Source organism: Chrysemys picta, chromosome 8 (genome assembly GCF_011386835.1).
Source record: "Chrysemys picta bellii isolate R12L10 chromosome 8, ASM1138683v2, whole genome shotgun sequence".
Classification (NCBI taxonomy): Eukaryota; Metazoa; Chordata; order Testudines; family Emydidae; genus Chrysemys; species Chrysemys picta.
The window spans coordinates 96,604,168-96,632,072 of NC_088798.1; the positions used below are offsets into that span (position 1 = coordinate 96,604,168).

The 27,905-nt window shown below is 43.1% G+C and overlaps 1 protein-coding gene across 16 annotated transcripts in view; it reads left to right on the top strand.

Moving 5' to 3' along the window:
* Positions 1 to 27,905, top strand: part of ACSL6 (acyl-CoA synthetase long chain family member 6) — a 115,434-nt gene that overhangs the window by 52,362 nt on the left and 35,167 nt on the right. For 8 of the 16 annotated variants that reach the window (XR_010589894.1, XR_010589896.1, XM_042850027.2 and 5 more), the window contains exons 2-8: positions 11,766 to 11,986; positions 19,004 to 19,118; positions 22,574 to 22,638; positions 23,443 to 23,544; positions 23,681 to 23,780; positions 25,430 to 25,608; positions 25,990 to 26,022. Coding sequence is in view for 12 of the 16 variants with exons in the window: in XM_005297890.5 (XP_005297947.2) it covers positions 11,766 to 11,986; positions 19,004 to 19,118; positions 22,574 to 22,638; positions 23,443 to 23,544; positions 23,681 to 23,780; positions 25,430 to 25,608; positions 25,990 to 26,022 (815 nt within the window). In the remaining 4 variants the exon portion in view is untranslated. Of the gene's footprint in view, positions 1 to 11,607; positions 11,651 to 11,765; positions 11,987 to 13,615; positions 13,863 to 19,003; positions 19,119 to 22,573; positions 22,639 to 23,442; positions 23,545 to 23,680; positions 23,781 to 25,429; positions 25,609 to 25,989; positions 26,023 to 27,905 lie in introns of those variants that run through there. The other 8 variants (XR_010589897.1, XR_010589895.1, XM_042850024.2 and 5 more) reach the window with 2 other exon arrangements.

Consider the following 27,905-nt stretch of genomic DNA (forward strand, 5'->3'; position numbering starts at 1 on the left):
AGAGTAAATGTACACTACTGCAGAAGGCATCTTCACTCGAAACCAGCACATGCTCCAGAGATTTGAGACATTATGCTCAGTTATGGCCACCTCAGGACTTTTGATCTATATTTTATTCCCTCCTGATAGTTAACTAGCCTTTTCTCTTTCATCTGGTCCATTTCTCTTCTCTTCTCTTCTTACTGGCACGTATTTTTACTCTTTCCCCCCCCCCCCCCACCCTGCTTCCTTTCTCCTGCCTCATCTCTCCCTTCATAAGAATAATTTAGAAATCAAGTGAAAATTTTGAAGCTTGAACTTCAATGTAAAATAAATTATAACGTAAACGTTTTCATATTAGTAGAGTCTTGCATACCTGAATGGTGAAGGCAAGGTGGACCGAGTTCACCAGCACTTCTGAATGCCAGTAAGGTATTTATTGCAGTAGGCACACACCAGAAAACTTTCATTTACTATGTAGCGTTCCCTCTCATTTTTTTATGTCCGTGTGCAGAATGAATTTTGTTATGTGCACCATTGTGGAGGTAATGTGTGACACAGCACCTCCATATTGGTGCACATAACAAAATTCATGTGGTCGGTGTGGGGACGAGGTGTTCGGAGCGTGGGAGGGGGCTCAGGGCTGGCACAGAGGGATGGGAGGGGTGCAGGCTCTGGGGTGTGGCCAGGGATGAGGAGTTTGGGGGTGCAGGCTGTCCCGGGGCTGCAGCAGGGAGAGAGGACTCCCCCCGCCCCCCAGCCCTCTCTTACCACAGCAGCTTGGGGCCAGAGGAGAGGTGCTTCCCCCTGGCGGCAGCTCCGGCAGGGCTGAGCTGGGCTGAGGGAGGGGCTCCTCTTCCTGCCAGCTCCGGTGGGCCTGGACCGGGCTGGGGGGGGGGGGGGCTCCTCTCCCCCAGCAGCAGGAAGTCCGGGTCAGGTCCACGCTGGGGGAGAGGCATCTCTCCCCACTGCAGCCCTGAGCCCCTCCATGGGGCTTAATGGGAAGCTGTGCAACCGCACAGCTTAGCGGGAACTTACTGTCAGTGGTTTATATGACAGGAATTTGTTCCATGAAAGTGCGCCAATTGCAGGCAATGGAACAGGGGACAAAACAGAATCACAGAGAAGTGATTCGAACAGCATCAATTTGATTTTGTTGTGAGAGCAAGGTAACTTGTTGAGAGAGCATGGTGCCTTTCACAAGGACAAAGACACATGAGAGATTCGAGTTCTGTTTGTCCTGGTTGTATGAGCAAAAGTGGACTATCTTTCACAGGGGATACATTACCTCTCTCTCTCTCTCTCTCTCAGAAGAGAGAGAGAGTCCGGTCATTACAAAATTCTTCTTGCTGTGGTCAGCCCAGAGCAACCAGTGCCTTTCCCACATATCCAGATGCTGCTGCTGTCTGAGTTATTTAGACGTTGTAAGAGTGGGCTATGTTCCAAAAGCAGGGCTGCTTACCCAAACATAGTTAAGGACAGGGTCATTGCCAAGCCACTTTGGGATGCAATATCAAGATTGACTGTTGCAAGAGCCACGCCAGATAAGATCTGCAGCACAATAATACTAAAATCATATGTAATCAGAAATAGGGACCAATGACTGAGTTAGCCAAGAAACTATAGATTCTGAATATGAAAAACAAGAAACACTTTATCCTCATTAGTGAGGATGGGAAAGAAATGTGATTTCAAATTACATGCCTAAAATCTCCATTCAAATCATGGTTTTTAAACCATGAAAACATGTAAGTATAACCAGGAAAATATTATGCAACACTCCCCCTAAAATTTTACTTACTGCATCTGCAAGTTAGTGTATGCAATTCCAGCAATCCTGCCATTGAATTGTTCGGATGGCTGAGTTGATTCATATATTGGAATGCAGAGTGTGCAGGTCTAATTTCCCATTTGTTTGTGTTACCGCCATCAATATGGAATCCTCCACGATGCTTTGCAGCGTATTTTAGACGGAGTTACTAATATAGTTATAACTCCTTTCATCACAAAGGATTTGAAAATCTTTACAAACTTCACAAAGACAGGTCTCACTAAACTTGCCCCTGAAATATAGTCCGTTCTGAGGAGGAATACAGGAGCTGTTTAACAGTGCTCATTAGCAGGATGCAACTGTTTCAGTCACGAGGTGAAGGGGGACCGTCTGTCCTCCTCTCAAGCCTATTTTTTTAATGTAATATATATAAAGTACCTTTTGTTGAAGTACCTAGGCACTTATTTTAGCTATATGAAACTACAGAGGAAACTTTCAGGTTAGCAGAAAGTAATTGCCCAAGTGGGAATTTAGCAGGACACTGGGGTTATGTTGGGTCATGGGATCTTGAATGACCACCAGTAATCAAGAATCCTACATGTACCTAATACATTAAATGATTTTAATATTTGGATTTTCCCTGGAGTATTTACTGTAGCAGCTGGAATGAATCCAATTGAAAATTTCCCCTAGGAGTCATGTGGAAACCTTGCCTATTGTGGTATATTTTATAATGTATCATTCATCGGCGGATGGTGCTAAAGACAGTCTGCTTACTGTATTTGCAATCTCATGGACCTCTTAACATTGCTCTTATATAATGGGAATGTATTATTGTGACAATGCGGTTCTGGCAGAACCTAACTGAGAGTGCCAACTCAGGACAAATTGCTCAAATAGGGCAGTTACAGCCCAAGGCTGGGGTTTTTTCCACCTCTAAGGCAAACCAAACCAGCCAGACTAGGAGGACTTCGGTCTCACCCCACTGGCTAACCGCAAGTCTTACAAGCAATCTCCTTAGACACTCCAGTTTCCCAGTATTCCCACCAGTGCCACTCGTTATGGGGACAAATGGTTATGAAAACCAATACCCCAGTAAAAGAAAAAGGTTCTCCTGATCCCAAAGGACCAAGCCCCAGACCCAGGTCAATATACAAATCAGATCTTACCCACAAATCACGCTGTTGCCAATCCTTTAGAATCTAAAATCTAAAGGTTTATTCATAAAAGGAAAAAGATAGAGATGAGAGTTAGAATTGGTTAAATGGAATCAATTACATACAGTAATGGCAAAGTTCTTGATTCAGGCTTGCAGCAGCGATGGAATAAACTGCAGGTTCAAATCAAGTCTCTGGAATACATCCCCTGCTGGGATGGGTCCTCAGTCCTTTGTTCAAAGCTTCAGCTTGTAGCAAAGTTCCTCCAGAGGTATGAAGCAGGATTGAAGACAAGATGGAGATGAGGCATCAGCCTTATATAGTCTTTTTCCAGGTGTAAGAACACCTCTTTGTTCTTACTGTGGAAAATTTACAGCAAAATGGAGTCTGGAGTCACATGGGCAAGTTCCTGCATACTTTGCTGAGTCTCAAGGCATATTTGCCTTCTCTCAATGGGTCCATTGTATAGCTGATGGTCCTTAATGGGCCATCAAGCAGGCTAGGCAGAGCTAACACCAGTTTGTCTGGGATGTCACCCAGCAGCATAGCATAAGTTTGAAATATAGACAGTATAGAGCCAATATTCATAACTTTAACTACAAAATTAGTACACACATATAGACAGCATAATCATAACCAGTAAACCATAACTTTGTCTTAGACACCCCATTTGACCCCCTTTATACAAGATTTGCGTGCCACTACAGGACCTTGATTGCAACAATGATCTATATGGTCCCAGATTATATCAATAACGTCACAATTATATGCAAGAATAAATAACGCCATACAGGTCAAATTTTAAATGAAAACACCATACTCTTTTGGAAGGTAAAGGACACAGCTTTGAGTTTTCTAAAACCAATCAACTTATGAAATCTGGACATTTCACACAATAACATGTAGCAAAGAGGCCAGCGCAACAGTTCAGTCTCCTAAGGACGTAGTTGGCTTTTGTTCAGCTAAAGTCATTGGACTCAACAGAGGGCTGTTTGCGAAATTTAATGGCCTGTGATATGCAGGTCAGACTGGATGATCTGATGGTCCCTTCTGGCCTTAAACTGTGTTACTAGGCTACAAAGCAATCGTGTGCAATAATAATCCACTCTCCTGAGACCTGTCTGAGGGGGCAGTTAGGCTGTCTCTGTCCTGTACAGCACGCCAGGAGTACTACCCGTCCCTTAACATACAGGCCTCTGTCCTGTGCTAGGGGAGGCTTCACCCTTTGCTTCCAAGTCAAGACTTGCCCTTATTGTTGGAAATCTACCCTAAAATACCCAAAACAAGGTCTAGTGCCCCAGTACCCCCTGCTCTTGGTGGTGATCCCAATGCTGAAGTTCAAACTGATCACTAATTCCTCCCTTAGATGTCCCTCAAGGAATGGTTTCTGATGTTAGGTGCAAACATTAAAAGCAATGGCTGCAGCTGAGAAAGCTTGACCTCCCCCACTGCTTAGGTTGCAAAGCTCTCCTCCATTTCCCCATCCCTTTAACCCCTTTTCTAGTTTGTTGTCCAGTGCTTGCTTGCATAGGTGGTTACGGCATTGCTCACAAACTTAGTGGGAGGGTTGTTTCAAAATTACGGAACCACAGACAGTTTAATCAGAAAGCCGGTCAGGTTCCCTTCTTAGTTACACTGGCACCAATCTGCAAACTTGGCCAAATAACCTTATTAAGACTGACTGCTCTTCTGTAAGCATCAGAAATGTAAGTAACACAGCTGTGCAACGCTATCTCTACTCCTTAAGAATTGCTTGGCAAGGAGTTCCCCTTCCTTTGTGGTCGGTTAGTGAAAACCTGCTGATTTTACACATTGATCCTGGTTTTAAAATCAATGTGGTGGTGAAGAAATACTGCTTGAGATAAAGGGACAATCAACACGTTAGGCTGCAACCTCAGCCTGGTGCTCCGCTTTGTTAACTGATCCAGCACGGGCTGTGGTTTTGTAACATGGATCTAAATTGCCAGAATAATGTAATTAGACACTATGTTAAAAATAATCAGAACTCTGTACGGGTGGCCAGAGGCCAGGGATCCATTCCTAGATAGGAAGATATTTCCAATGGAAACACAGGGTGAATGTTTAATTATTGTAGTAGAACCTAAAGGCCCGAATCTGGGATCTGAAAATAACTTGGTTTTAGTATTTTTTTCATGAAGGATTATTTTTATTAAATACACGCAGGGACTATTGACAAACCCCTTATCCATGGGAGGAGCTCTCCCTAAAAATCTGTACACTCGCTCCATTGTCCTCCTTCAAGGCAGCTCTGCTCTGATGCCTATAAAACACTAGACAATGGCTGGGCTTCGGGCTGACAAGACCGTTTATTTCACCGAATATAATTTGTTTCATTGTCATCCTGTCTTCCCTACTCTCATCCTGCTTGGTTTGCTTTCTCTCGCTGTACGCTAAGGCTGCAAGCTCTTTCTTTGGGACAGGGTCTATTATATGTGTAGCTTTCAGCACACGTACTATTAAAAATTACTTACTAAAAGCTGCTAAATACGTTCTCTAGAGCATATTCAGCATGAAGTGACAGAGAACTTGAGAGATAATGAGCTTGACCTTGAATACATCATGGGCAATGACTCCCAGGAAGAAACACCATATCGTTTTCTATTAATTTCAGTGCATACATTGTTTGTTAAATACTTGCCCCCTCCCCCAACGGGAACAGAATCCTTTCCAATAATCAGCCAACAGGTACAGAGACTGAACAGGGGGCAGAGTGCATGAGACAAAAGGATATCAGCTTCCTTTACCATAAAAGATTTGTCTCTCAAAGCCCAACCACTGGTGCAGCCTTAAATTGTACTCTGGCAATTTAAAGGGACACCATTAACCATTTAGATCTTCTCCCTCCCAAGTAATTTAGCTGGGGTATTTTCCCCTCATAATTTCAAAGCTAAGGTGGGTTGCTTGCCTCTGTAAATATGAGGCAGTTATTTAAAACACAGGCTGTGACTTCTTGTATATTCAACACACAAACAAATTTCCCTCACACCAGGGCAGCTCCATCAACTTTCATGGAGTTGCTCCTGATTCTCATTCTGTGGGAGAGGAATCTGGCCCGGATTTCTGGAGCCATTGATTATGGGATGGGGGATTTGGCCTTTGTACCAAAGATCACAGCTTTGTACATAAAAGAAAAAAGCAGGGAGATTCGTCAATGCTAATGTGCAGCAGAACCACAGGGCCTCATCCTCAGCTGCTATAAGTAGGCATTACGCCATTGAAGGCAATGAAAATGCACTGACTTACACCCACTAAAAATCTATCCCTCCAGCTGCTGGCAGATAGGGTCCTGAGACTCCTGACCGGAGCTGAACTGGTAGGGTGCTTCATCTGTACAGGGCAGGAAGCAGGACACCCCCCTGTGTCACATAAAGCACAGCTCCATGTGGGTTCCCTGCACCTAGGGATTTTGAGGGGCTGAGGCCAGAGCCAATGTATATGGGGTTCTCCAAAATAAATTGCTGAGGAGTGGAATGGAATGCGAGCAGCAGCCTTGGGGCCTATTCCAGCCTTGAGACAGCAGTAGCAGCCATGCAGCAGCTCTTCCACATTCACTACCTGTCATACCTGCCTTCATAGTCTCTATACATGAGGCTGTCACTCTATGTACCGCTTGACACTTCCAACAGAATTTGTATTCAGAAAGATCCCAATTCAATGACTTATCTCTGTTTTGTGTATGAATGAACCCCACTGTACTGATCCACTGAGGACGGAGCTAATATGCCAGGGCAACCCTCCTCTTCATATTGCCAAAGACAAAACAATTCCTGAATTCGAAGGGAGTGATCTGGGGGCTGCTAGGTGTCGCTTCCTATTATTGTGACCGGTCACGTGACTTGTCAACTCTTCTGGCTCCCTATATGTGCACTGATCTCCTGACAGAAGGAAGCAGATAAGTTGAGGGTCTCTTTTCCCCTCTCTTTCCTTTGATTTTAGTGCTGAAGAAATATCAGTTTTAAAAAAACTCCATTGCTAGAGTTTGTAGAGGCCAGACCTAAAACATGTGACAATTGCCAAGGTAGGTCAATGCCTAACAACTTTGACAGTGTCCCTTTAAGTAGCTGAGGATCTACACCTAAAAGGATTTTTCCTCTCGTTCTTTCTTGTCTCCCCTCCCCATCTGTACTCCAGGGAAAATATTGAGCCCTTCTGGTAACAGAGAATTGCATAATTATGTCGGATACCCCAGTTCAGGACTGGGCCAGTGAGTGAGCATTTGCTCTGGAGGAGGTTCTTCTTCCTCTTCAGTGGAAGGGTCCTAATCACTCTGCAGCAGGGTCATGCCTGCACTGGTGCCAGCACAGGACACAACGGAGGGATCTTGGGCCTCCCCTGTTCAGGGACTGCACAGATGGTGCAGCCTTTGGAGCAGGCTAGGGCGGTCCTTGGAGCTTCCCTAAGTTGAGCCCCTGCTTCACTGACCCTTGTGGAGCCTACTGGGGTTCAGAACTGCCAAGTTGTGAGAACGCCCCAGGCATGTGTCTCGCACCCTCTGCCTTCATTGGCTCATTTCTGCTCCTCCCCTGAACGCCCCTTGCAGCTGGGAGTGCTGCAGAAGTAGAGCAGAGATAGCGGCGCGAGCATAGCCATTGGGCTTCCCTGTACCGGGCGTATTTCTCAGGGGGACGTAGGCCTGCCCTATGGCCCCTTTGAGGCAAGGGGTCCTAGCACAGTGACGAAATGATGCCCTTCTGGCCTGATTCTCCTCTCAATGGTGTAAATGAGGAGTAACTTCATTGAAATCAGTCGTGTAAAACTGAGAGAAGTGAGGGAAATCAGATCCAGGCTTCTTTGCTAGAATTGTACTGGCCAGTCCCCACAGCAGCACATTCCCTGTGCAGCTAAACCCTATAACACTGTGATCAATTACGCAGCGTAAAGCATCTGTTCTTGATCTGTCTCCCACTGTTAAGAGTTGAAACTTAAAGAGCTGAGTCCCAAGAGCCAGGTGCAGTGCACGTATACTGCATATTTTTGAGCACCATCTACTGGTACATTATCATCATCTAACCATTTACATCTCTATTGCTCTGTCTTAGGTTTCTTCTCCTTAACCCAATTCTTCTGTAACTCTCAAGAAGACAGTGGACTTGAAGGTGGCCTCATGGCCAGCTGAGGATCCCTCCTGCATAGCAGTGCCTCCATTAGCATAGAATCAGCACTTTGACAGCCCCCTCCTTGCTTCTGCAGCCTATGTTCACATGAATAATCCCATTGACTTCACTGGCATTGCTCACATGTGTAAGAGCTGAGGGATCAGGCCCCAGGCAGTAGTTAGCCATTTGAAATTTACACACAAGCAGGCTGATCTGTTGCTGTCTGCAAAGAGTATAACCTTGGGAGCCCAAAGTTGACATATCTTATGGTCAGGGACACAGTGGAAGCGCTTGGCTGTAAAGATTCCAGGAGTAAGTTAAAGGCAGGCCTGATAAAGATCAAATGACTCAACAGTTCACTAAAGAAAATGTCTTCACCACCACTCCCACCCTTCAGGAAACAAGTAAACCTCAGACTTAGCACATATGTGGCACTTTACATCTTCAAAAAATAATTAGATAAATTTAAATGGACTAATTAAGTAAAATATCATACACGAGGGATGGCAACACACACAGGCCTAGTCACAACAACACATGCAAATACATGGGAATGGAATGGATAATTGTTAGCAGCCAGACCAGAAGGATGTTACGTGCCATAGATGCGTTGCTGGAAGTGCCGTCTTTCAGATGAGATGTAAACTCTAGGAGCCTGATTCCATCTCCTACTGGTGCAGAGATGTGGGACCAAGGGGAGGCATCTTACCCTTGCACTTACCCTGTCAGGGAGTAGTTGAGGGTTGCACCCCCATTGCCTTAGCATCATGGGCTTTGCAGTAGCCAAGGAATAGCCAAGCTACCGAAATGCCCTGGCCATGGCTCCGTCCACCCTGGAACTCCTCCTGCACTAGGGTTGCCTACATTGATGAGCTATTTCAGGGGGAGAGGTGTTGTGCAGCTGTTTTGCAGCCACTTTGACAGCATAGTGGGTGTAGAGTGGCCATGGGACGCTGATAAATCAGACACTAGATTATAGTATCTTGCATTAAAGTTCTCATGGATCGATCCATAAGACCAGAGATGTAAGTCTTGGCACCCTGGCCAAAACTCCAACTTGAGTGAATTCATTCTACGTACCAAACCCCCCCACCCCTGCAGTTTCAGCTGGATGAGGTACACCAGTTCTGAAGGATTTGGTATTGCTGCTGTGTTTTGCTTCAATAGCCACTGCATTTTAATGGTGGACAATATGCTTACTAGGCATATTAGTCTATAAACTCCTTTGGGACCCAAGGAATTAAATTAATGCAAAATATTAAAATACAAATACTAGGAAAATGTAACAGGGGAAGTTTGCACCAACCTGTGATAATACTTTAAATTCCGTGAGATCAAAAACCCATTTAGCAGGCACTATTTCCCACTATTCACAAAGCCTTGCTGAAATCTGCAGCTGGATAAACCTGAACTCCTATAAGGGGATGCTGGTAGGAATAAGGAAGGATTTTGAAAAAAATTGCCTCCTCTATAGCATCCCCACTATCAAGGGCTTCTGCCTTCACATTGTTCATTCAGCAGGCAGCGATAGTGTCCTTTTAGGCTCCTGAGGGCTGATTAATGCCCAAATGGTCAAGGGGGCATAGAACATGCACTTTCACCTGCCAGTGACCTGAAGATTGTACCCCATCCTATCGGACACAGATCAGGCCATGATGAGCCACACTCGAGAAAGGGATCTTGGAGTCATCGTGGATAGTTCTCTGACAACACCTGCTCAGTGTGCAGTGGCAGTCGAAAAAGTGAACAATGTGAGGAACAATTAGGAAAGGGATAGATAATGCCACTATATTAATCTGTGGTATACCCACACCTTGAATACTGCATGCAGTTCTTGTCGCCCTATCTCAGAAAAGATATATTAGAATTGGAAAAAGTAGTGAGAAGGCCAACAAAAAATGATTAAGGGTATGGAATAGCTTCTATATGAGGAGATGTTAAAAAGACTGGGACTATTCAGCTTAGAAAAGAGATGATTGGGGGGGAAGAGGGGGTATATGATAGAGGTCTATAAAATCCTGAATGGTGTAGAGAAAGAGAATAGAGAAGTGTTATTTATCCCTTCACATAACACAAGAACCAGGAGTCACCAATGGAATTAATAGGCAGCAGGTTTAAAAGAAACAAAAGGAAGTTGTTCTTCACTTAACGCACAGTCAACCTCTGGAACTCATTCACAGGGGATGTTGTAAAGGCCAAAACTATAACCAGGTTCAAAAAAGAATTCGACAAGTTCTTGGACGGTAGGTCCGTCAATGACTATTAGCCAGGATGGTCAGGGATGCAACTTTATGCTCTGGATTTCCCTAAACCTCTGACTACCAGAAGCTAAGACTGGACAACAGGGGATGGATCACTCGATAAATTGCCCTATTCTGTTCATTCCCTCTGACGCATCTGGCACCAGCCTCTGTCAGAAGACAGGATACTGGGCTTCATGGACCATTAGTCTGACCCAGTATGACTGTTCTTATGTTCACATTCCTAACCTTCAGGCTTGATTTATTGCACCTCATTACACGTAGAAATGAAGCCAAAGAGCCTGAAAAAGCTTCCGGTGGTACAAAGCACAATAGCCCATTGGCTGAGCAGCATGGGATGCATAAACACATAACTTTGGTGATCTGCTCCTTGCACTTGTTCCCCAAAGCATGTGGAGTCCAGTTCAAGATCTGTCTCTTAATATTCAAAGCTCACAGTTAGATCGGCCCTCGCTAACTGGGAAATCACCTCTACAACTGCAGCCAGGACCGCCCATGACAGGAGCTATCTTCCACCCAAACAATGAAACTGTTGACCAATCAGGGGAAAGCTCAAGAGCACAGGAACTAGAACTCTCACAGGAACTGGACCTAGACTCTGGAACTCACTGCTACAAGAGATTAGAATGCACCACATCAAAACTAAATGCAAAACTCATCTCTTTGACTCGGCTTCCTTTCAATTTGTTCTTCAGATACATGCAAAAACCAACACACAAACTAATCAGGTCATTTCTCCTGCAGGCTGGGAAAGAAGAAATGGAGAGAGTGCTAATTTTATTTCTGTTTTACTTACGACAGCCCAGTAATCAGGGGCCCACAGATGTCAGCACCTTGAGTTAGAGGTGGGAGAAAAATTACAGGCTTCCTGAAAGACGTTGGCTCACAAAGTAAAAAGAAAAAGTTGCAGCTTTAAATAGCTGCTGCTAAATTCTTATAGTCATTTTAAAAAACTCTGCATCTCCGTAATGACTACGAAGTGTGGAATATTCAAGATCCTCTTGTTGACAAAAGCGACGCATCCTTTTGCAGAGTGCACGCTGCCACTTTAAGTTATCATGTGATTATCACCAGTGCTAAGCATATTTGAAATGGAAAAAAACCCAGGCACGTTAAAGGCATCTCTTCTAGCAGTCAGCTGCCTCAGTCTCTCTGCCTTTGTAAGTAAGGGTCTGGTTTCAAGCAGAGCCAGGGGGCTTTCGATACATGTTTCAGACACAGAACATTCTAAATATACACAGTTCCTCTTGCTGTGATGCTAATTACGCTTTTTGCTCTGTGCCATTCTTTTGTAGCTGTGACTTTTTTCTTCTTTTTTGTAGACAGCTCTGTTTCTGGGTCAGCATAGCAGTATGTTTATAAAAGGTAAAGAGAGAACTGCCTTTCCTTGCCTACGTTCCCTTAGAAGTATGGCAAATGTTATGGCCTATGTCTGTTAATCCTGTCGCATTAACTCATTCTTTTCCTTTGGCTCCTGCAGAATTTGCCCTTTCAATCTTTGAAAAGATGCAAGCACAGGAAATCCTGAGGAGCCTGCGGCTGCCCGAGTTTGACGACTTCAGCCAGTTTTTCCACAGCTTGCCAGCTACCACCTTAGTTGGCATTGGTGCCTTTGCAGCTGTGATCGCATACTGGTTTGCTAGCCGGCCAAAGGCTTTGAAGCCACCATGTGACCTCTTGATGCAGTCAGAAGAAGTTGAGGTAAGGCTAGCATTATTTATACCCTTCAACCAATAAAAAATTAACCCTTATGAATGCAGAGGTTTGGCTGGGCTGGCTAGATTCCATGGACTACGTCACCACGGCCAGGTCCCTTGTACAGTAATTCACACCCATGCAGAGTGCTACTGAATCAGAAGCGTACCTTTTTACGCCCCCTTTGCATGGGTGTGCATGGCTGCAAGGCTGTTGAGAATCAGGCCCTAGCTATTTGTGGTGGGTGCTGTATTGTTCCATGCTGGACAATGGTTCACAGTCTGTTACACCACAGATTAATTTGACCCACTTTGTTCCTTCCTTTTAAACTCCTGGAAAACTAACATCCAAGGCATGAATTTAATCCCTACTGAATTCCTCCAGTTTTAGCCTGGCTTGACCATGAAGCACTGAAAAATTACATACAAGCCGCTAAAAAACCAAGGTTTACTGTTCCCACAGATGGTAATTATAATCTCACATACCACTGTGCAATGCTAACTCTGTAATGGTGGCTGCTGTATGCTCAGTGATACTGTAAAAAATTATGCTTTAACCCAAACCTGAGGTTGAGTATTTATTCATCTTGATGCTGTTAAGGCGCCTTGAGGTCTAAAGAAACTACCCATGTTAAAGTGCGAGAACTTCCAAGAAAAGCATCTCCAGTCAAACTCGTATTCAAAATTGAGACATCTGTCATTAACCTTTAGATTCTTATTATGTTTGTCCGTCTAGCAGGTTCCCCTTTAAGAGAACTTCACTGTACTTACTTGTAAACTTTTGCCTATTTTTTTTTTTTATATTTCCCATGGAAGCATTTTCTTCTGATTAGAACCAGGACTCTGGGGTTCTTTCCACAGCCATGTTTCTGACACACTGTATGACCTGGGGCAAGTCACTTAACTGCTTTCTGCTTCAGTTTAAACCAGGGGTCTCAAACATGTGGCCCGCCAAGTTCCCTGCACCCCCAGAGTTATTTCGTGCGGCCGCCAAGCTCCTGTCACCCGCCGCCCCCCTTCCTCCCCCAGTGCACTGTGTCCCCGTGCCTCTGCCTACCTCCAGGTGCTTCCTGCTGCCAAACAGCTGTTTGGTGGCACTTAGCACTTTCCAAGAGGGAGGGGGAAGAGTGGGGAGCCGCGCGCTCAGGGGAGGAGGCAGAGAAGAAGCAGGACGGGGCGGGGATTTGGGGAAGGGTTTGGAATCGGGGCAGGGAGGGGGTGGAGTTGGAGTGGGGACTTTGGGGAAGGGGTTGGAATGGGGGCAGGGAAGGCACAGGGCCTCATGGAAGGGGTGGAGTGGGGGCAGGGCCAGGGGCAGAGGGGGAGGCTTTTGTATCTTTATATGAAGAGGTTTCAGTGATGCAGCCCTCAGGCCAATGTACTAGTCCTCATGTGGCCCTCGTGGTGATTTGAGTTTGAGATCCCTGGTTTAAACCCTGGTACCATATAGTGAGTAAAACCTGCCTAACTTACTCAGGTGTTGTGCAAATAATTAGTATTTGGAAAGTACTTTGCAAAAAGCAGGTTATAGTTGTTATGAAATTGACATGGCAAACTAATAATATTCCCATGAGATTCCCTATCTAAAATATCTGCTACCCTGTATTTTTATTTTATATGTACTCACTGATGGAAGGAGAGAGAAACTGGATGTTGTAAGGATTAATCCAGGGTTATCCACACTAGTAATCACCAGATGAGAGGAACAACCTCATTGAAGACACTATGTGTGTTGAGCTGATTTGCATCACCTGAGTCCTTGAGGGCTTTAACGGGAATCTGAGTTATGTGGAAACTTAATCACTGATGCAGCAACATCTTTTCTCTATCGAAGGCTGTCATTAGGCAACAGCACAGGAAAGCTAAAAAGACCAAAAGGCGAGGTGGGTGACAAAAAAATCCAAAGAGTCCACTTTTGCTGAGCATACTGGGAAGTGTATTATTTAATGGGGAAACCGCCTTATCTTCCCAAGAGCTTGGCCTGTCTGTGGACCTGAGATGGTATTTATTTGTGAATCAGGAAGGCTAGTAAACTTCCCTAGAGTAATAGAAGCATGAGCCATACTAAGGCCTAGCTCCTGATCACGTTGTAGCCAATGGCAAAACTTCCACTGTTTCCAGTGGAGCCCAAACCCACAAGCTGCCTTGTATCTTTGTCCCTCTGAAAGAGGGAGTGAAGTAGAGCCACATAGTAGCAAATCCACTATTCCCATGTTGTTCTAACTACCTCTCCCTGCATGTAACTCTATGCAGGCAACTCCCAGGAACCTAGATGCCACAGTACACCGGTGGATGAACACTATCTGTCTGGGCTCCCCCAAACTTGCTCCTAACCCTGCTGCATCTATTGACCAAGTCTGGGGGTCAGCATTTGCCCCTTGGTGCAATTTAATGTTCCCTTTTTTAAAGGGTGCAATATTGCACTTATAGAGGAGATATCATCTCTATCTTTGAATGGCAAACTTCAGCGCCACTACATTTTTTCACCTTTCCCACTGCAGAACAGAGCTACTGTGATGAACCTGCATTAAACTCCACTTTTTACAGTATTATCAATATCCCTCAGGCTCTCCAGCTATGAATTCTTGGCTACAAGCAGGTGTCCTTTTTGCTTTTTTTCATTAGTAGTAAAATGAGCTTTCAGAAATATTTTTCCTTATGCCATCTACAGATTTATAGCAATCCGTCTTCAAAGGTCTTTGGGAAACATAAACTACCTCCAAGAGAATCATGCAATGTCATGTATTTTTTGTGGGAGTTGTCCCAACGTTGTTCTGAAAGCAGTTTTCACACAGGAGGTCAGACTAGATGATCTGGTGATCCTTTCTGGCTTTAGATAATGACTATTTTACATGAATTCTAAAGTTCATTACACAAATTCTTCTGGGACTTTAAACTCCTCTGAGTGGTGTCATAGGAAGGTAATGATTCTACTAGGGCTATTCATTTTTACTGCACTAGTTAAAATAACCAAGCAAACAAAAGCAGTGGTGGCCAGCGATAGCATGCTGAGGTACCTTTCTCTTGTATGAGGGTGGAAATTTGAATCAGACTGTTTCTTTGAACTTTTGGGATCAAATTCAGTTTGGGGGTAACAGGTGCACCTCCATTTGGAGTCAGTAGGAGCTATGCGCTCTTATGCCAGGACTGAATTTGACAGATAGGTCCAAACTATGGTCCTGCAGGCAACTACGCGTGTACTTAATGTTACTATCATGAGTAGTTCCACTGACTTCAGTGGCACTGCTCATGGTAGTAAAGCTAAGCACATCTGTAAGTGTTTGCAGGATCAAGGCCTTTATATTCAATTATTTGAGTTGGTCAGAACATTTTTTTTCATGAAAAACAGCTTTTGCCCAAAAGAAAAGTTTTCATGGAAAAAATAGCAAAAATGGGGGGGTAGGGGGCTTTGTTTGTTTTTGTATAAAGAAAAGTTGGGTTTTGCTAACTGAACATTTTTACTGTAAACTAAAAAATATTTGACTTTTGGTTGTTAATTGAAAAACTGAAATTTCATGAGGGAAATTTCCTGAAAACAAACAAAATCATTAAAATTTCCCACAAAAAACAACTAGCCTGTTTTGATCAGCACTAAAATCAGTTACTTAGTTCTATTACATTTTTTTTAAAAAGATACCTATTCCAGAAAGACTGGATTATTTTCTGTCCCATAGTTATCGTCAATGCTGTTTTGAAGTCCAAAATCAAGTACAAGAAGAAAAAGATGTTCTGCCTTCTGCAAGCTTCATCGATGCTAGAATAGTTATTAGTGTAGAATAGGTATATAGAACCTCTCAAAACTTCAGTTTGGCTTTATTGATTTTTGTCAGAGTTACTATTTTGTACTTTGTGTGTTCACTAGCTATAGCAACGCTCCTTGTGGGAGTTGGTCTTGAATTCAACACTATCCAATGGCTGAAAGTATCAGAGGGGTAGCCATGTTAGTCTGGATCTGTAAAAAGCAACAGAGAGTCCTGTGGCACCTTTAAGACTAACAGATGCATTGGAGGATAAGTTTTCATGGGTGAAAGCTTTCGCATGCATCTGACGAAGTGGGTATTCACCCACGAAAGCTTATGCTCCAATACATCTGTTAGTCTTAAAGGTGCCACAGGACTCTCTGTTGCCAATGGCTGAAAGCTGAACTTAAAATAATTCAGACTGGAAATATAGCACAAAATTTTACCAGTGAGGGTAATTAACCACTAAAACAATGTACTCAGGAGTGTGGTGGGTTCTTCATCACTTGGAGACTTTTAGAAAGAGATCCTATCTTAACGATAGCATATAGCTCACACACAAGCTATGGGCTTGATGCAGATACCATTGGGTGAGGTTCTTTGGCTTGTGCTATGTGGGAGTCAGACTAGATCATCATAATGGTCCCTTCTGATCTTCAAGTATATGAATTATTCAAAAAGTAAACACCTCACAGCATTGCCCTGTAAACAAACCTATGTCCCAGTAGTCTGACTAGGGGTTGAATTTTTACTACTGATTTTTAGAGAACTGTGTCAAACCAGAGATCTGTGAGTTGCTCCTGTGGATTGGTTATATCTATACATTAGTGCAGAGCTGGTGCAATGTTTCCAAAAATATGGACTAGCCGGTTTTAAAGATATGACTGTACCTACAGCCAGATAGTGCAAGTTAAACAGAGTTAAGACTAACGTACTTGGATTGGAAACTCCCAAAGTAAAAGCATTCTTCTGTAAGGATGTTGATGATTCAGCAGCTGTCATTTTTCATTCTGAGTCAGTACTGAGCCAGTTAGGGTGACCAGATGTCCCGATTTTATAGGGACAGTCCCAATATTTGGGATTTTTTCTTAGATAGGCACCTAATAACCCCCATCCCTGTCTCAATTTTTCACACTTGCTATCTGGTCAGCCTAGAGCCAGTGCTCAACCCATTGCATTAGCAGGTGCTGTGCTGATTAGAGTGATCAGATGTCCCGATTTTATAGGGACAGTCCCAATATTTGAGGCTTTTTCTTATATAGCAGCCTATTACGTCCCACCCCCGTCCTGATTTTTCACACTTGCTGTCTGGTCAGCCTACAGCCAGTGCTCAACCCATTGCATTAGCAGGTGCTGTGCTGATTAGGGTGACCAGATGTCCCGATTTTATAGGGACAGTCCCGATATTTGAGGCTTTTTTCTTATAGAGCAGCCTATTACGCCCCACCCCTGTCCTGATTTTTCACACTTGCTGTCTGGTCACCCTAGTGCTGACGCCAATGAAGTCTTCTAGATATGGAGGGATAGCTCAGTGGTTTGAGCATTAGCCTGCTAAATCCAAGGTTGTGAGTTCAATCCTTGAGGGGGCCATTTAGGGATCTGGGGCAAAAATCTGTCTGGGGATTGGTCCTGCTTTGAGCAGGGGGTTGGACTAGATGACCTCCTGAGGTCCATTCCAACTCTGATATTCTATGATTCTATAAAGGGTGAAATCCTAGCCCTACTGAAGCTAATCACAAAACTACCATTGAATTCCATAAGGCCAAGATGTGCAATTAAGTCAGACCATTTAAAAAAAAACAAAAAAACTCAGGGCAACTTTTACAAGGGTACGGTATGATAACGCCCGGGAGCTGAGCAAATTTTAGACTGATTAATTAATTACATTTTGCCTCCTTGCATTTCCTCTCCATTTTGAAATGGATAAGACGTTTTGGATCATTCATTCTTGTATAATGTTTCTGGGATAGAATACAGCAGCTGCTGAATAGAAATGGCTGCATGTCAGTGGTGAATTCTGGTGTGAAGTTCATAAAAAAGCATTCTGAAATCCTTCTGAATGACGGATGGACTATAAATGCACAACATTTATGTTATTGAATTATTTTTTTAAAATAATGTCCTGAACACCTTCAATTCTTCATTTTTTAAAATGTAGCACTCTTAAAGGAGAGCAAAGCTAGGCTGAAACCAACCAAAGGGATTACATTTTTTTCATCCTCTAACTAAAAAATGTCAAATCAGTTTTAATCAAACTCTGTTTAAAGCAACGAGAGACATGAAATGGAAATTTGCTCCCTATCATGAAAACACAGGAGATTTCTCTGGGGGGGGGGGGAGAGGATAGGGGGTGTAAGGGAGATTCAGTGCAATTTGAGGGGCTTTGTTTTCTAGTCTGTTCCTTCTAAATCAGCCTAAAATATTTCCATTAGCATATGAGCTATTTAAATGATAGTTGAGACTAGAAACATTAGTCTCTAATTTCAATCTGTGAATAAAACCTATAACTGCTCTAAATGATGAGCATGTAAAGATTCTTGTTCCACGTACTAGGAGAGAGCAAGAAAGCTATACAATCATCTAGAGCCTTGGAGGGAAGGAATGGGCTAAGATCCTTGGGGCACGGCTGGAGAGCAATATCGGTGGTGAAGCTGGTGCAAGTGCATTAGTATCTCTGGGCAAACACAAAAGCCCAGGAGTCTAATTAGTCAGTAGGCTTGGGGCTCAGTTGTTGTTTTCCTTTGTTTTTACTTAAAGAAATGCATTTATGAGTGAAGCATAAATGTGCTTACAAAGTGAATCCCATAGGCTGTGTTTTGTGTTTCATTTTATAAAGGCCCTTATGGCTTGGCTTGGATATTTTATTTTTACAGAAACAGAACAGCGGGGATTTTTTTGGTGGGTTAAGGAAAATCACAACAAACCCACCTGTCTGACTTTTGTACAGTTTTAGACAAAAGCAAATATTTATGTCGAGGCTAACACAGGAATATAATTCAATATGTTTCCCCACAAAAAATATTAGAGCGCCTGTAATTTGCAGGCTAATCCGTCATGCAGGTTCTAATATAAGATTATGGCAGATTCATGATTAAGTTCTATCCACCTCTAGGTTTATGATGCCAACTTGCCTCATAATGCATTTAATGCTCAGGCTGTCGTAGCCTAAGTACTGCACTATGGGACAGTTCCAAAGATGGTTGTTCTGGGTTTGCTTGGTTTTTTAGTCTCTCTCTTTCAAAAGGTTCTGATCTGATCCTTATATGTTGTTTTGGTTTCCATAGGGCTGGGAAGGAGCTCGGCGGTCCGTGATAGGTGACAGCACAGAATTATTAACTCACTACTATGATGATGCAAGGACAATGTATGAAGTATTTAGAAGGGGATTTAACATATCTGGTAAGAGATGATGATATGTAAAGATCATTATATTGACTAAAACCCCACTGGGCTTTAGTCCCTCAATGCTGCTATCTCAGCGCTGGTCAGAGGGTAGAATTGGGTCTGTTGTCTTTGGAGAAAACAGCTGTACAGATTGGGGCTTAATCCTGCTCCCAGTGAAGTCAATAAGAGCTCTGCTGTTGACCTTTGGGCCTTGCTGGCTAGGGGAACAACTGGCCCCCAAAAATGTGGACCTGTAGGATTTTTGAGTGCAGAAGTGAAGCAAATTCAGGCCATACTCCGCTTCTTAACTGCAGAAACCAGCATCCAGCCATGGAAGAGCTTCACAGGCTACAGCAAGCATGGAAGCCAGGGTATTTTTACTGAAGTGGGGAGTGTGGGTGAATCTCCAAAAGTGGCAAAATGGCTTAGGCCCCTACATCCTATTGGCCTTCATAAACACTTACATCACTTTGGCACTTTAGAAGATGTTATCCTGTGGCCACCGTTTTTAAGCTTGGGCACCTACATTCCTATTTAAGCACCTGAATAAGTAGTTTGGTTTCCAGAGCTGCTGAGCTCCTGCAGCTGCCCCTGGCAATGACTGTGGAGTTCCACATGCAGAAGGCCTGCATTAGACCCTGCTTGGGTAAATGGCAGAAATTTCGCAAGGTCCCATCTGCATAGCTTGGCAAATGAACTACACCCCTTCCACAGCTGATCTTTCTCAGATGACCTACATCTGACACACTTAACTGTAAAAAGTGCTGTTTTTATTGTCTAGGGATAAAACAGTGGCTACAGCATACAGGGAACAGAAAGCAGAAACAATATATTTATCTTGCAGTAATTAAACTAAAGGAAGCAAGGAATAAATCTCTCTCTGGCCTAGGTTGACACTAATTTTGTAGCTTGAAATGTCCTCAAGAAAGCATCATGTTAGTGCTATTAAAAATTACAGTTGATACAAACCCTGCCAACTGCTGGTTTAGATGGTTAGAATTATTAAACATTTTTTGTCCGCATTCCTTTATTTGAACTGTGATTTTTGGTATGGCAGGACTGGTCCAGTGGATAGGGCACTAGGAGCCAGGAGTAGGGGAGAGTCCGAGTAGCTCCAAAATGATGACTCTTAAAGTCCCTTCTGAGGCCTGGTCTACACTGGGGGGGAGGGTGTTGATGTAAGATACGCAACTTCAGCTACGGGAATATCATAGCTGAAGTAGACATATCTTATTCCGACTTACCTCCCATCCTCACGGCGCGGGATCGACGGCCGTGGCTCCCCTGTCGACTCCACTACCGCCGCTCGCTCCGGTGGAGTTCCGGAGTCGACGGGGAGTGCGTTCGGGGATCGATATATCATGTCTTAACGAGACACGATATATCGATCCCCGATAAATTGATTGCTACCCGCCGATACGGCAGGTAGTCTGGACGTACCCTAAGTACCAGCTTTTCCTATCAGAGCCTTGCAAGAGCACAAAAGGAGCAGGGAGGGGGAAAGTCCCTGAAAATTTTATTAATGAGGACTTTGCAAACACAGGTCCTGATAAGATGGGTTTTTTGAGTCAGAGAGGTCTTGAACTGGAAGCTGTGAATTCCAGAGTCCTAATGCCAACTATAACATTGACCACACACAACCTGAATGTTTAAATTCTGTTTCTCAGTTTCCCCATCTTTATATAAATAAACTGGGCTCGACACCTTTTTGTTCTTTTTTACTGCACCTGAAGTTTAAGGTGAAAAATCTTAAAAATGTAAATACATAAATAACGTTTGATGTGATAAGCTGAGGAGAAGAGGAACAGGAACAGGGGTGAGAGAAAGGGAGGTGAAGGGGATGTAATGTACGGACTAAGTGAAAGGAATGCGTGCAAGTACAGGTTCTAGTCAGAGCCCTGTGAACTGCACGATGGAATTTGCCTCAGACTCTGTCTCACGTTGCAGAATTGTCCCTTGGAATCTAAGCACTGATGTCAAGAAAAAAGGTTTCTAGCTTTCCTGGTTGGGGGCGGGAGGGGCCTTTCAAACTTGAACCAAGTATAAACCAGCATAGCGATGCCTGCCTGAGTCTGCAGACAACCTGAAACAATAGCTTTGAGAGGTGTGTGATCTTGCCCTCGTCTCTGTGAGATGTTAACTTTGAAACCTAATGATGACGGTTTAAATGGCAACACTGGTAACTGATGGTTTAGCAGGAACACCTAGTAAATGAGTCCCTTAGTCCTCAATTGCCTCCCATGCCTTCCCAGATGCCAAACCCCCCAGCCTTGATAACTTTTACAAAGCAGTTATGAGTTTTTAATACAAAATTTTGCAGTACATTGAAAATTAAATGTACAGGCAGGGTACATTTAATTACATTCAGTATAAAATTAAATGACACCTGGAATACTGTATCAGTTCTACATTAAATTCAGTAAAAACCTTTATATTTAACATGTATTTGAAGCTTTCTGGGCGTTTCCTGTCTGGTACCCTGAAGTGTCATTATTTTTTATTATTATTTGTATTTCCATAGTCCCTAGGAGCCCTAGTTATGGACCAGGACCCCTTGTGCTAGGTGCTGTGCAAACACAGGACAAAAAGACCTGCCCCAAAAAGCTTACGGTCTGAGTATCTAGGCTCCTGGCCACAGATTTACTGGGGCCCTTGCTGTGATCCTTTTTGGACTTGAACAAAACACATGAGCTTTGTTCTGAAATGGTTGGTGTTTTAGTGCCACCAGAACCCTCAACAGAATAACTGCTGTATATGATGCAGTTTGTTACTCTGGTGATGAGGCACATGTAAGTACCTCGGAAGACAGGTGGGTAGGGTGACCAGATGTCCTGATTTTATAGGGACAGTCCCAATTTTGGGGTCTTTTTCTTATATAGGCTCCTATTACCCCCCAACACCTGTCCCGATTTTTCACTTGCTGTCTGGTCACCCTACAGGTGGGTTATGTGTGGTGAGGTTCGGGGAAAAAAGGCAATTTAACATTCCAAGTATTGCTGTCTTCTTTTCTACAGTGAGACGCTTATGTTCTCCACTCCTCCTCCAGAGAAGTGCATTTTTATTCGGAATAATTTTGACTTCCTAGGGCTTCAATGAAAGGGCAGCCAGACCTGTGGGAGGTGACATTTGGGATGAAAGCCCTTATCAGATAATGATGTTCACACTGTCTTCAGGAAAAGCTGGTTTAACAGGGCACTGGGCCTGCTCAATGTCAACACCACCTCTGCGATTTTGAATGAAGGCTCAAAATGGTCCATAATCCAGTGCCCCATTATACAGGGCTGTCTTCCTTTTTAATCTGGTAGCACTCTGTGTGAACTCTGCCTCAGAGAAACATGGATTGACCTTGATAACAACAATGGATGTTCTTTAAGAGCAACCTCCTACTGTTAAGGTGCTCAGGGCCCTATCATTCATTAGCACTTGGCTCTAAGACCCCCATAACTTTGTAATCTGTTTATTTTGTTTAGAGAATGGCCCCTGTCTAGGATTCAGAAAGCCCAAGCAGCCTTACCAATGGTTGTCGTATAAAGAGGTGAGGTTATCATGAATCATTGTTTCACCAAAGAATCATTATCCTTACTGTCTAAACATAGCTGTTTTTAAAAGAAACCTCCTAATACTATCCGGGGGGGGGGGGGGAGGGTTATGATCATGTATTATTTTACCACTTTCAATTACCTGCTAGTTTTCATTTGCGCCAGGATCCTCCCAGATGCTGCACACCTTTTGGCAGCTGCTATCCGCACTCTTCACTTCCATTGAGCTGTCTCAGCACTTAGCAGGATTGGGAGCTTAGTGTTGACTACTAGTAGTATTGATTTACAGAGCATCTTTCGCAAGCCAAAGCTTTGGGGAATTACAAACCCTGGGTTGAATCCTGATGGCTTCACTCGTGGAAGTAGTTCCACTGATTTCAGTGGGCATACTCATGTGCAAGGTGTACAGATTTGATCAAATGTGATTATTTTGCCTCACTCACCACTGAAATGCAGCCACTTCTGGGTGGGGAGGCCATGTAATAGCACCAAAGCATTATGCACACTGAAATAAATAAACTACTGATTAGCTCTAAGACCAGAAATAAAGAGCACCATAACAATTTCACGTGATGGGGGAGTTTTAAGTAAGCAGAATTGAATTGCTCGGGTTGGAATTTAGCCAGGGCACTAAGGTGAATGCCAAAAGTGTCATGGATTCTTTAATGGCTACAGGCGACCGGAGTCTGTTTTATGTGTTATCCAACAAACGAATATTAGAGCCCACCACTGTAGATTAGGTTTCATTTGTGTCTGCTGCTTACATTCCTCTCTCTTATCCATTTTTCTCCCACTTCTAGGTCTCTGAAAGAGCAGAAGCTTTAGGATCAGGGTTACTCCAACAGGGATGTAAACCATCAGCAAGTCAGTTTATTGGGGTCTTTGCACAAAACCGTCCAGAGGTGAGATGTTGCTGTAACCTCATGCAGTGTTAACAATATTCTTGAGTTTTGATCTCACTTTAAAATTTAATCTCATTAAGTGTTTTAATCACTCCCCTTCCCTTACCCCTTTTCTCTTTGTAAAATCTCCTTCCAGTGGATCATTTCTGAGCTGGCTTGTTATACCTATTCTATGGTGGTGGTCCCCCTGTATGACACATTAGGCCATGGAGCCATTCGTTACATTATCAACACAGGTAAAAACAGACATGCATAAATATCATTGAGGTTCTCAGAAAATCATTCTTGTTATGCAGAATGACTGATTTCTCTTCTGCTTTCCTAAAGGCAGATGCTTTGGCTCAGTGAATCGTTTTAGCTGGAAGTAACCTTAGCTGGGTTATATAGTATATCTCTATGTATCATGGGAGGACCGGCTTTATTATTCTGAAATGGATAAGCTTTGTATATTTCCAGCCAGGCATCATCTTGTAGCTTGTTCTACTGATGAACTGAGTGTAGTGTTTATAAGTTTTCCCTAATATGTAATACGTTTTCCCTGCAACAACATTAGCCCATTATTGCTTATTTTGTTCCAATGACAAGTGCTAACAATTAATCTATCATTTAGTAAACCTCACTTTATGCATGTATTTTACTTTGAACATTATGGGTCTTGAGCCTTAACATTGCACCGGTCTTACTGGGATTTCTGCCTGGCAGGGTAAATTCTATTATGTAATAGACTTCTCATAAAAAATGAGATTCTCTCCCTACAAATTTTAAGGTTCTAGGGTCCCAATCCTGCAAAGCACTTAAGCACATGCTTAACTTTAAGCATCGAAGCCGATGGGACAACTCACAAGCTTAAAGTTAAGCCCCTTCTTCAAACTTTGCAAGATCAGGGCTTAGGACCGTAAGAGTAAAATCTAAAGATTTTGTCTTGTACCCAAAAGCCGAACACAAGGCTGTACGGTTGTTTTGTAGGGACTGGTCTGAACTGTACTAATGCAAAAGCAGGGCAGATTTTTAGTGGCATCTAACTTTATATGCCATATGAAAATGAGAATCCTGAACACACACTGCTTTCTCAGAAGGGAGGTTTCTTTGTTCTAAAATCACTTTCCTCGAGATGTCTGGAGACTCAGTTGATGTATATTTTTAAAGAATGGGCCAGATCCTCAGTGGGTGCAAACTGTCAATTTACAATTAACCGCGGACACAAGTTGAGGATGTATTTATTCCTTTTTTTAAATGTCCTTTCTCTTTTTATGCCCTTTCTTTCCACTGCATCTTACATGTTACACAGATGGCCAGTTCCAATTGAGGACAGCAAGAGCTTTTTTTATTGACTTCAGTGGGACCAGGGTTTGGCCCAGTGTGCATTTCAACTTGGCTCAAGGAGAGCTTTGCTGTGATTTCTGTGGCTGCAGGATAGCTCAGGATCATAACAGCAACCAGCCACTGACAAGATCATTCCAGGGAGGAGAATTATCTCAGTGCTACTAGCTGTTCCTTTTATCATTTTGGCTTTGAATTTCTAACAACCACTTCATACCATTCAGGTTTATTTTTTTTCTGCAGTTTTAATATTTTTAATTGAATCCTAAAATAATTGTAGCTGCCGGTCTGATGCGCGTTGTGCTGCAAACAAATATTTGCCTTACCACTCATTCAATTTCAGATACAGTAGTGTGCTCTGTTCAGTGTTGATTTATGGTGACTAGGGTTAAATACTAAAATGTACTTGTTTCCTAAGAGAAAATATATATTATATTCCAAGATCTCATGGTATAAATATAAAATGACTGTCGAAGACTGATTAGCAGAGTTTCACAGAGATTACTGTGAAGCTGCAGCTAGTTTTAAATTTAAATTAAAAAATTATTTTGTTTTTGTTTTTTAGCTGATATTTCCACAGTAATCTGTGACAAACCAGAAAAAGCCAGAATCCTCCTGGATCATGTAGAGAAAAGAGAAACGCCAGGCTTAAAGTCTATTATTCTGATGGACCCTTTTGAGAAGGACCTAAAGGAAAGAGGGAAAAGTTGTGGTGTTCACGTCCAATCCATGCAGGAAGTAGAGGTGAAGTTCCTATCCCTCTTGTTTAATGTTAGACTCAGAAATAATCAGCTCAGATATTATTTGATGAAACCCAGGAGATGGATGTTCAGTTAAAGCAAGAAGCTGCTTCTCATGGATAAAGTTACATTATTATTAGTAGGCACATTGATCAGCTATTTTTTCTCTTTTATGCTGGAGTCTTCTGTTTTATGTATTTTTCTCGAAGGTTTTACTGCAACTAAACTTTGTTTTAAACTGGATCCTGTAGAGATGTCAGGGCAGGATTTTCCTGTTCTTTCTCTTCCTTTCTGTCTCCAGCTTCCTCGGTCATTTGCAGTTTATTAACAAGCACGTTAATCTGCATATGTTAGAATGGAAATGATTTTGTTAATATTCTTTCAGGCTTGTGGCCGTGAGAGTCAGCATGTCCCTGTGGTGAGTCCAATCATTTTTTTTCCTCCAACCTTTAATCGCATGTAGTTACTTTAAACAAACTTCACAAATGAAAGAGAATAATTTGCCAGAGTGTGCACAAAACCTGAACTGTGTTTGTGTGTTCATTAAATGTAGTGTCTGGTATATTTCTCAGTAGGAGGTGACTGACAATGAAGGATCCTAAAGATGTTCCATTATCTTCCACTAATGGTCTGAGTGTGGATCTCATTTGCTGAGATGTATGTTATTTGCTTCATAAATTATATGCCCTGAATCCTTAAATGGAATTTCAGAACATAAACCCAAGGAAGGAATGATAGAGGATGAGATTCTATAGTGTTCTTTAAAGAGCTTTGTGAATGCTAAGTGTAAGAATAAGTAGGACAAATTAAACGAACCATCTTCAAAAAACTGCTAAACAAAATTCCTAACTTTAGAATAGATTTCAAACGACATCAACTTAATAGTGTCTTTTATGAAAGGCAAATGAGCTACAATTCAACAAAAAGGCAGCATAAAAACAATGTAATAATAATTAATGGCTCCAGTTAAGACATCTCGATTGCCAGTCAGAAAAAACTGGAAACATCTCAGACTAGATTCCTGTAGGTTCATCTGGTCCACATACAAACCCAATCCCTAACCCTAGTTTGAGAGTTCCATCCATCCCCAATCCTAATCCTTGTTCACATCTGCTAACTGATCCCATCCTTACTTCTTGCCCCAGACTGCTAACCAGCATGAATCCTAACTCAAACCCTAATCATAATATGGACCCACCTACTATCCCAGGGGTCGGCAACCTTCGGCACGCGGCCCATCAGAGTAATCTGCTGGTGGGCCACAAGACATTTTGTTTGTGTCGACCACCTGCAGGCACGGCCCCCCGCAACTCCCAGTGGTTTCGGTTCGCCGTTTCCAGCCAGTGGGAGCTGCAGGAAGTGGCAGCCAGCATGTCCCTGTGTCCCACAGCTCCTGCAGCTCCCATTATTATGTTATTTCATAAGAATCTCCATTTTCCTTTTTTAAAAAAAGCAAATTTTAGCCTTTCTGATTGCAGAGTAAAGCTTGAAAACATGTCCTGAGTGTATCGTAAAGGTTTAAACCCCAGCAGCAAATAAAAACCACACTCTTTTTAAAATTATAATCCCAGGATTTTTAACCCAATCTCAGGATTTTTGGAGCCTGACTTTACACAAATGAGGTTCAAACGCTGGCCTGGGCTGGATATATGGGCACAGATGAGGGTTCTAGTCAGAACCAGCACATGGACCCAGATGACAATTAGGAGTAGGGCAGCATAGGGCTCTGAGTAGGACTGGGCGTGATGAGAACGGGAGGGCAGGCTATAATAGTAAAGGCCTGCGGGTAGGCCCCGTCTAGGGCTGGGCCTGCCAGGGGGCCCTGGGCTAAAATTAGGCAGCACAGTCTAACTATCCAAGTACAGTCTCTTGTTATGTACTCAACCTGCTATCCAGTGCTCCTGCCCTTGCTACCACGGCTATGTTGCTATCTTTAGTGAGCTACCTTGATCAAATCTTGTTTGGGGCTAGTAGTCTGGTTGGATATTATGGTTGGGCCTTCTTGCTTTTCCTAGGCAGGGCTAGTGATGGTGTGTGGTAATGGCTTCTGACCAGAGTTAGGCTTGAGGTTGGTTGACATTCTGTTTTTAGAGTTTGCGCCTTTTGGCCATCCTGGCTTTTGGTGGTTATAGGTGCTGAGGTTGAGACATTTGGTGTTGGGTTCCGGCTAAGATAGGGTTGAGATGTGTTGGCCAGCAAAATCTACCTTTGGCTCTGAGACTTGTTTGTTAGTTTTGGTTAGGTAGGGTGCATCCCAGTTGGCTAGTTTGGAATAAGTTTAGTATTGGGGCTGGGTGGCTG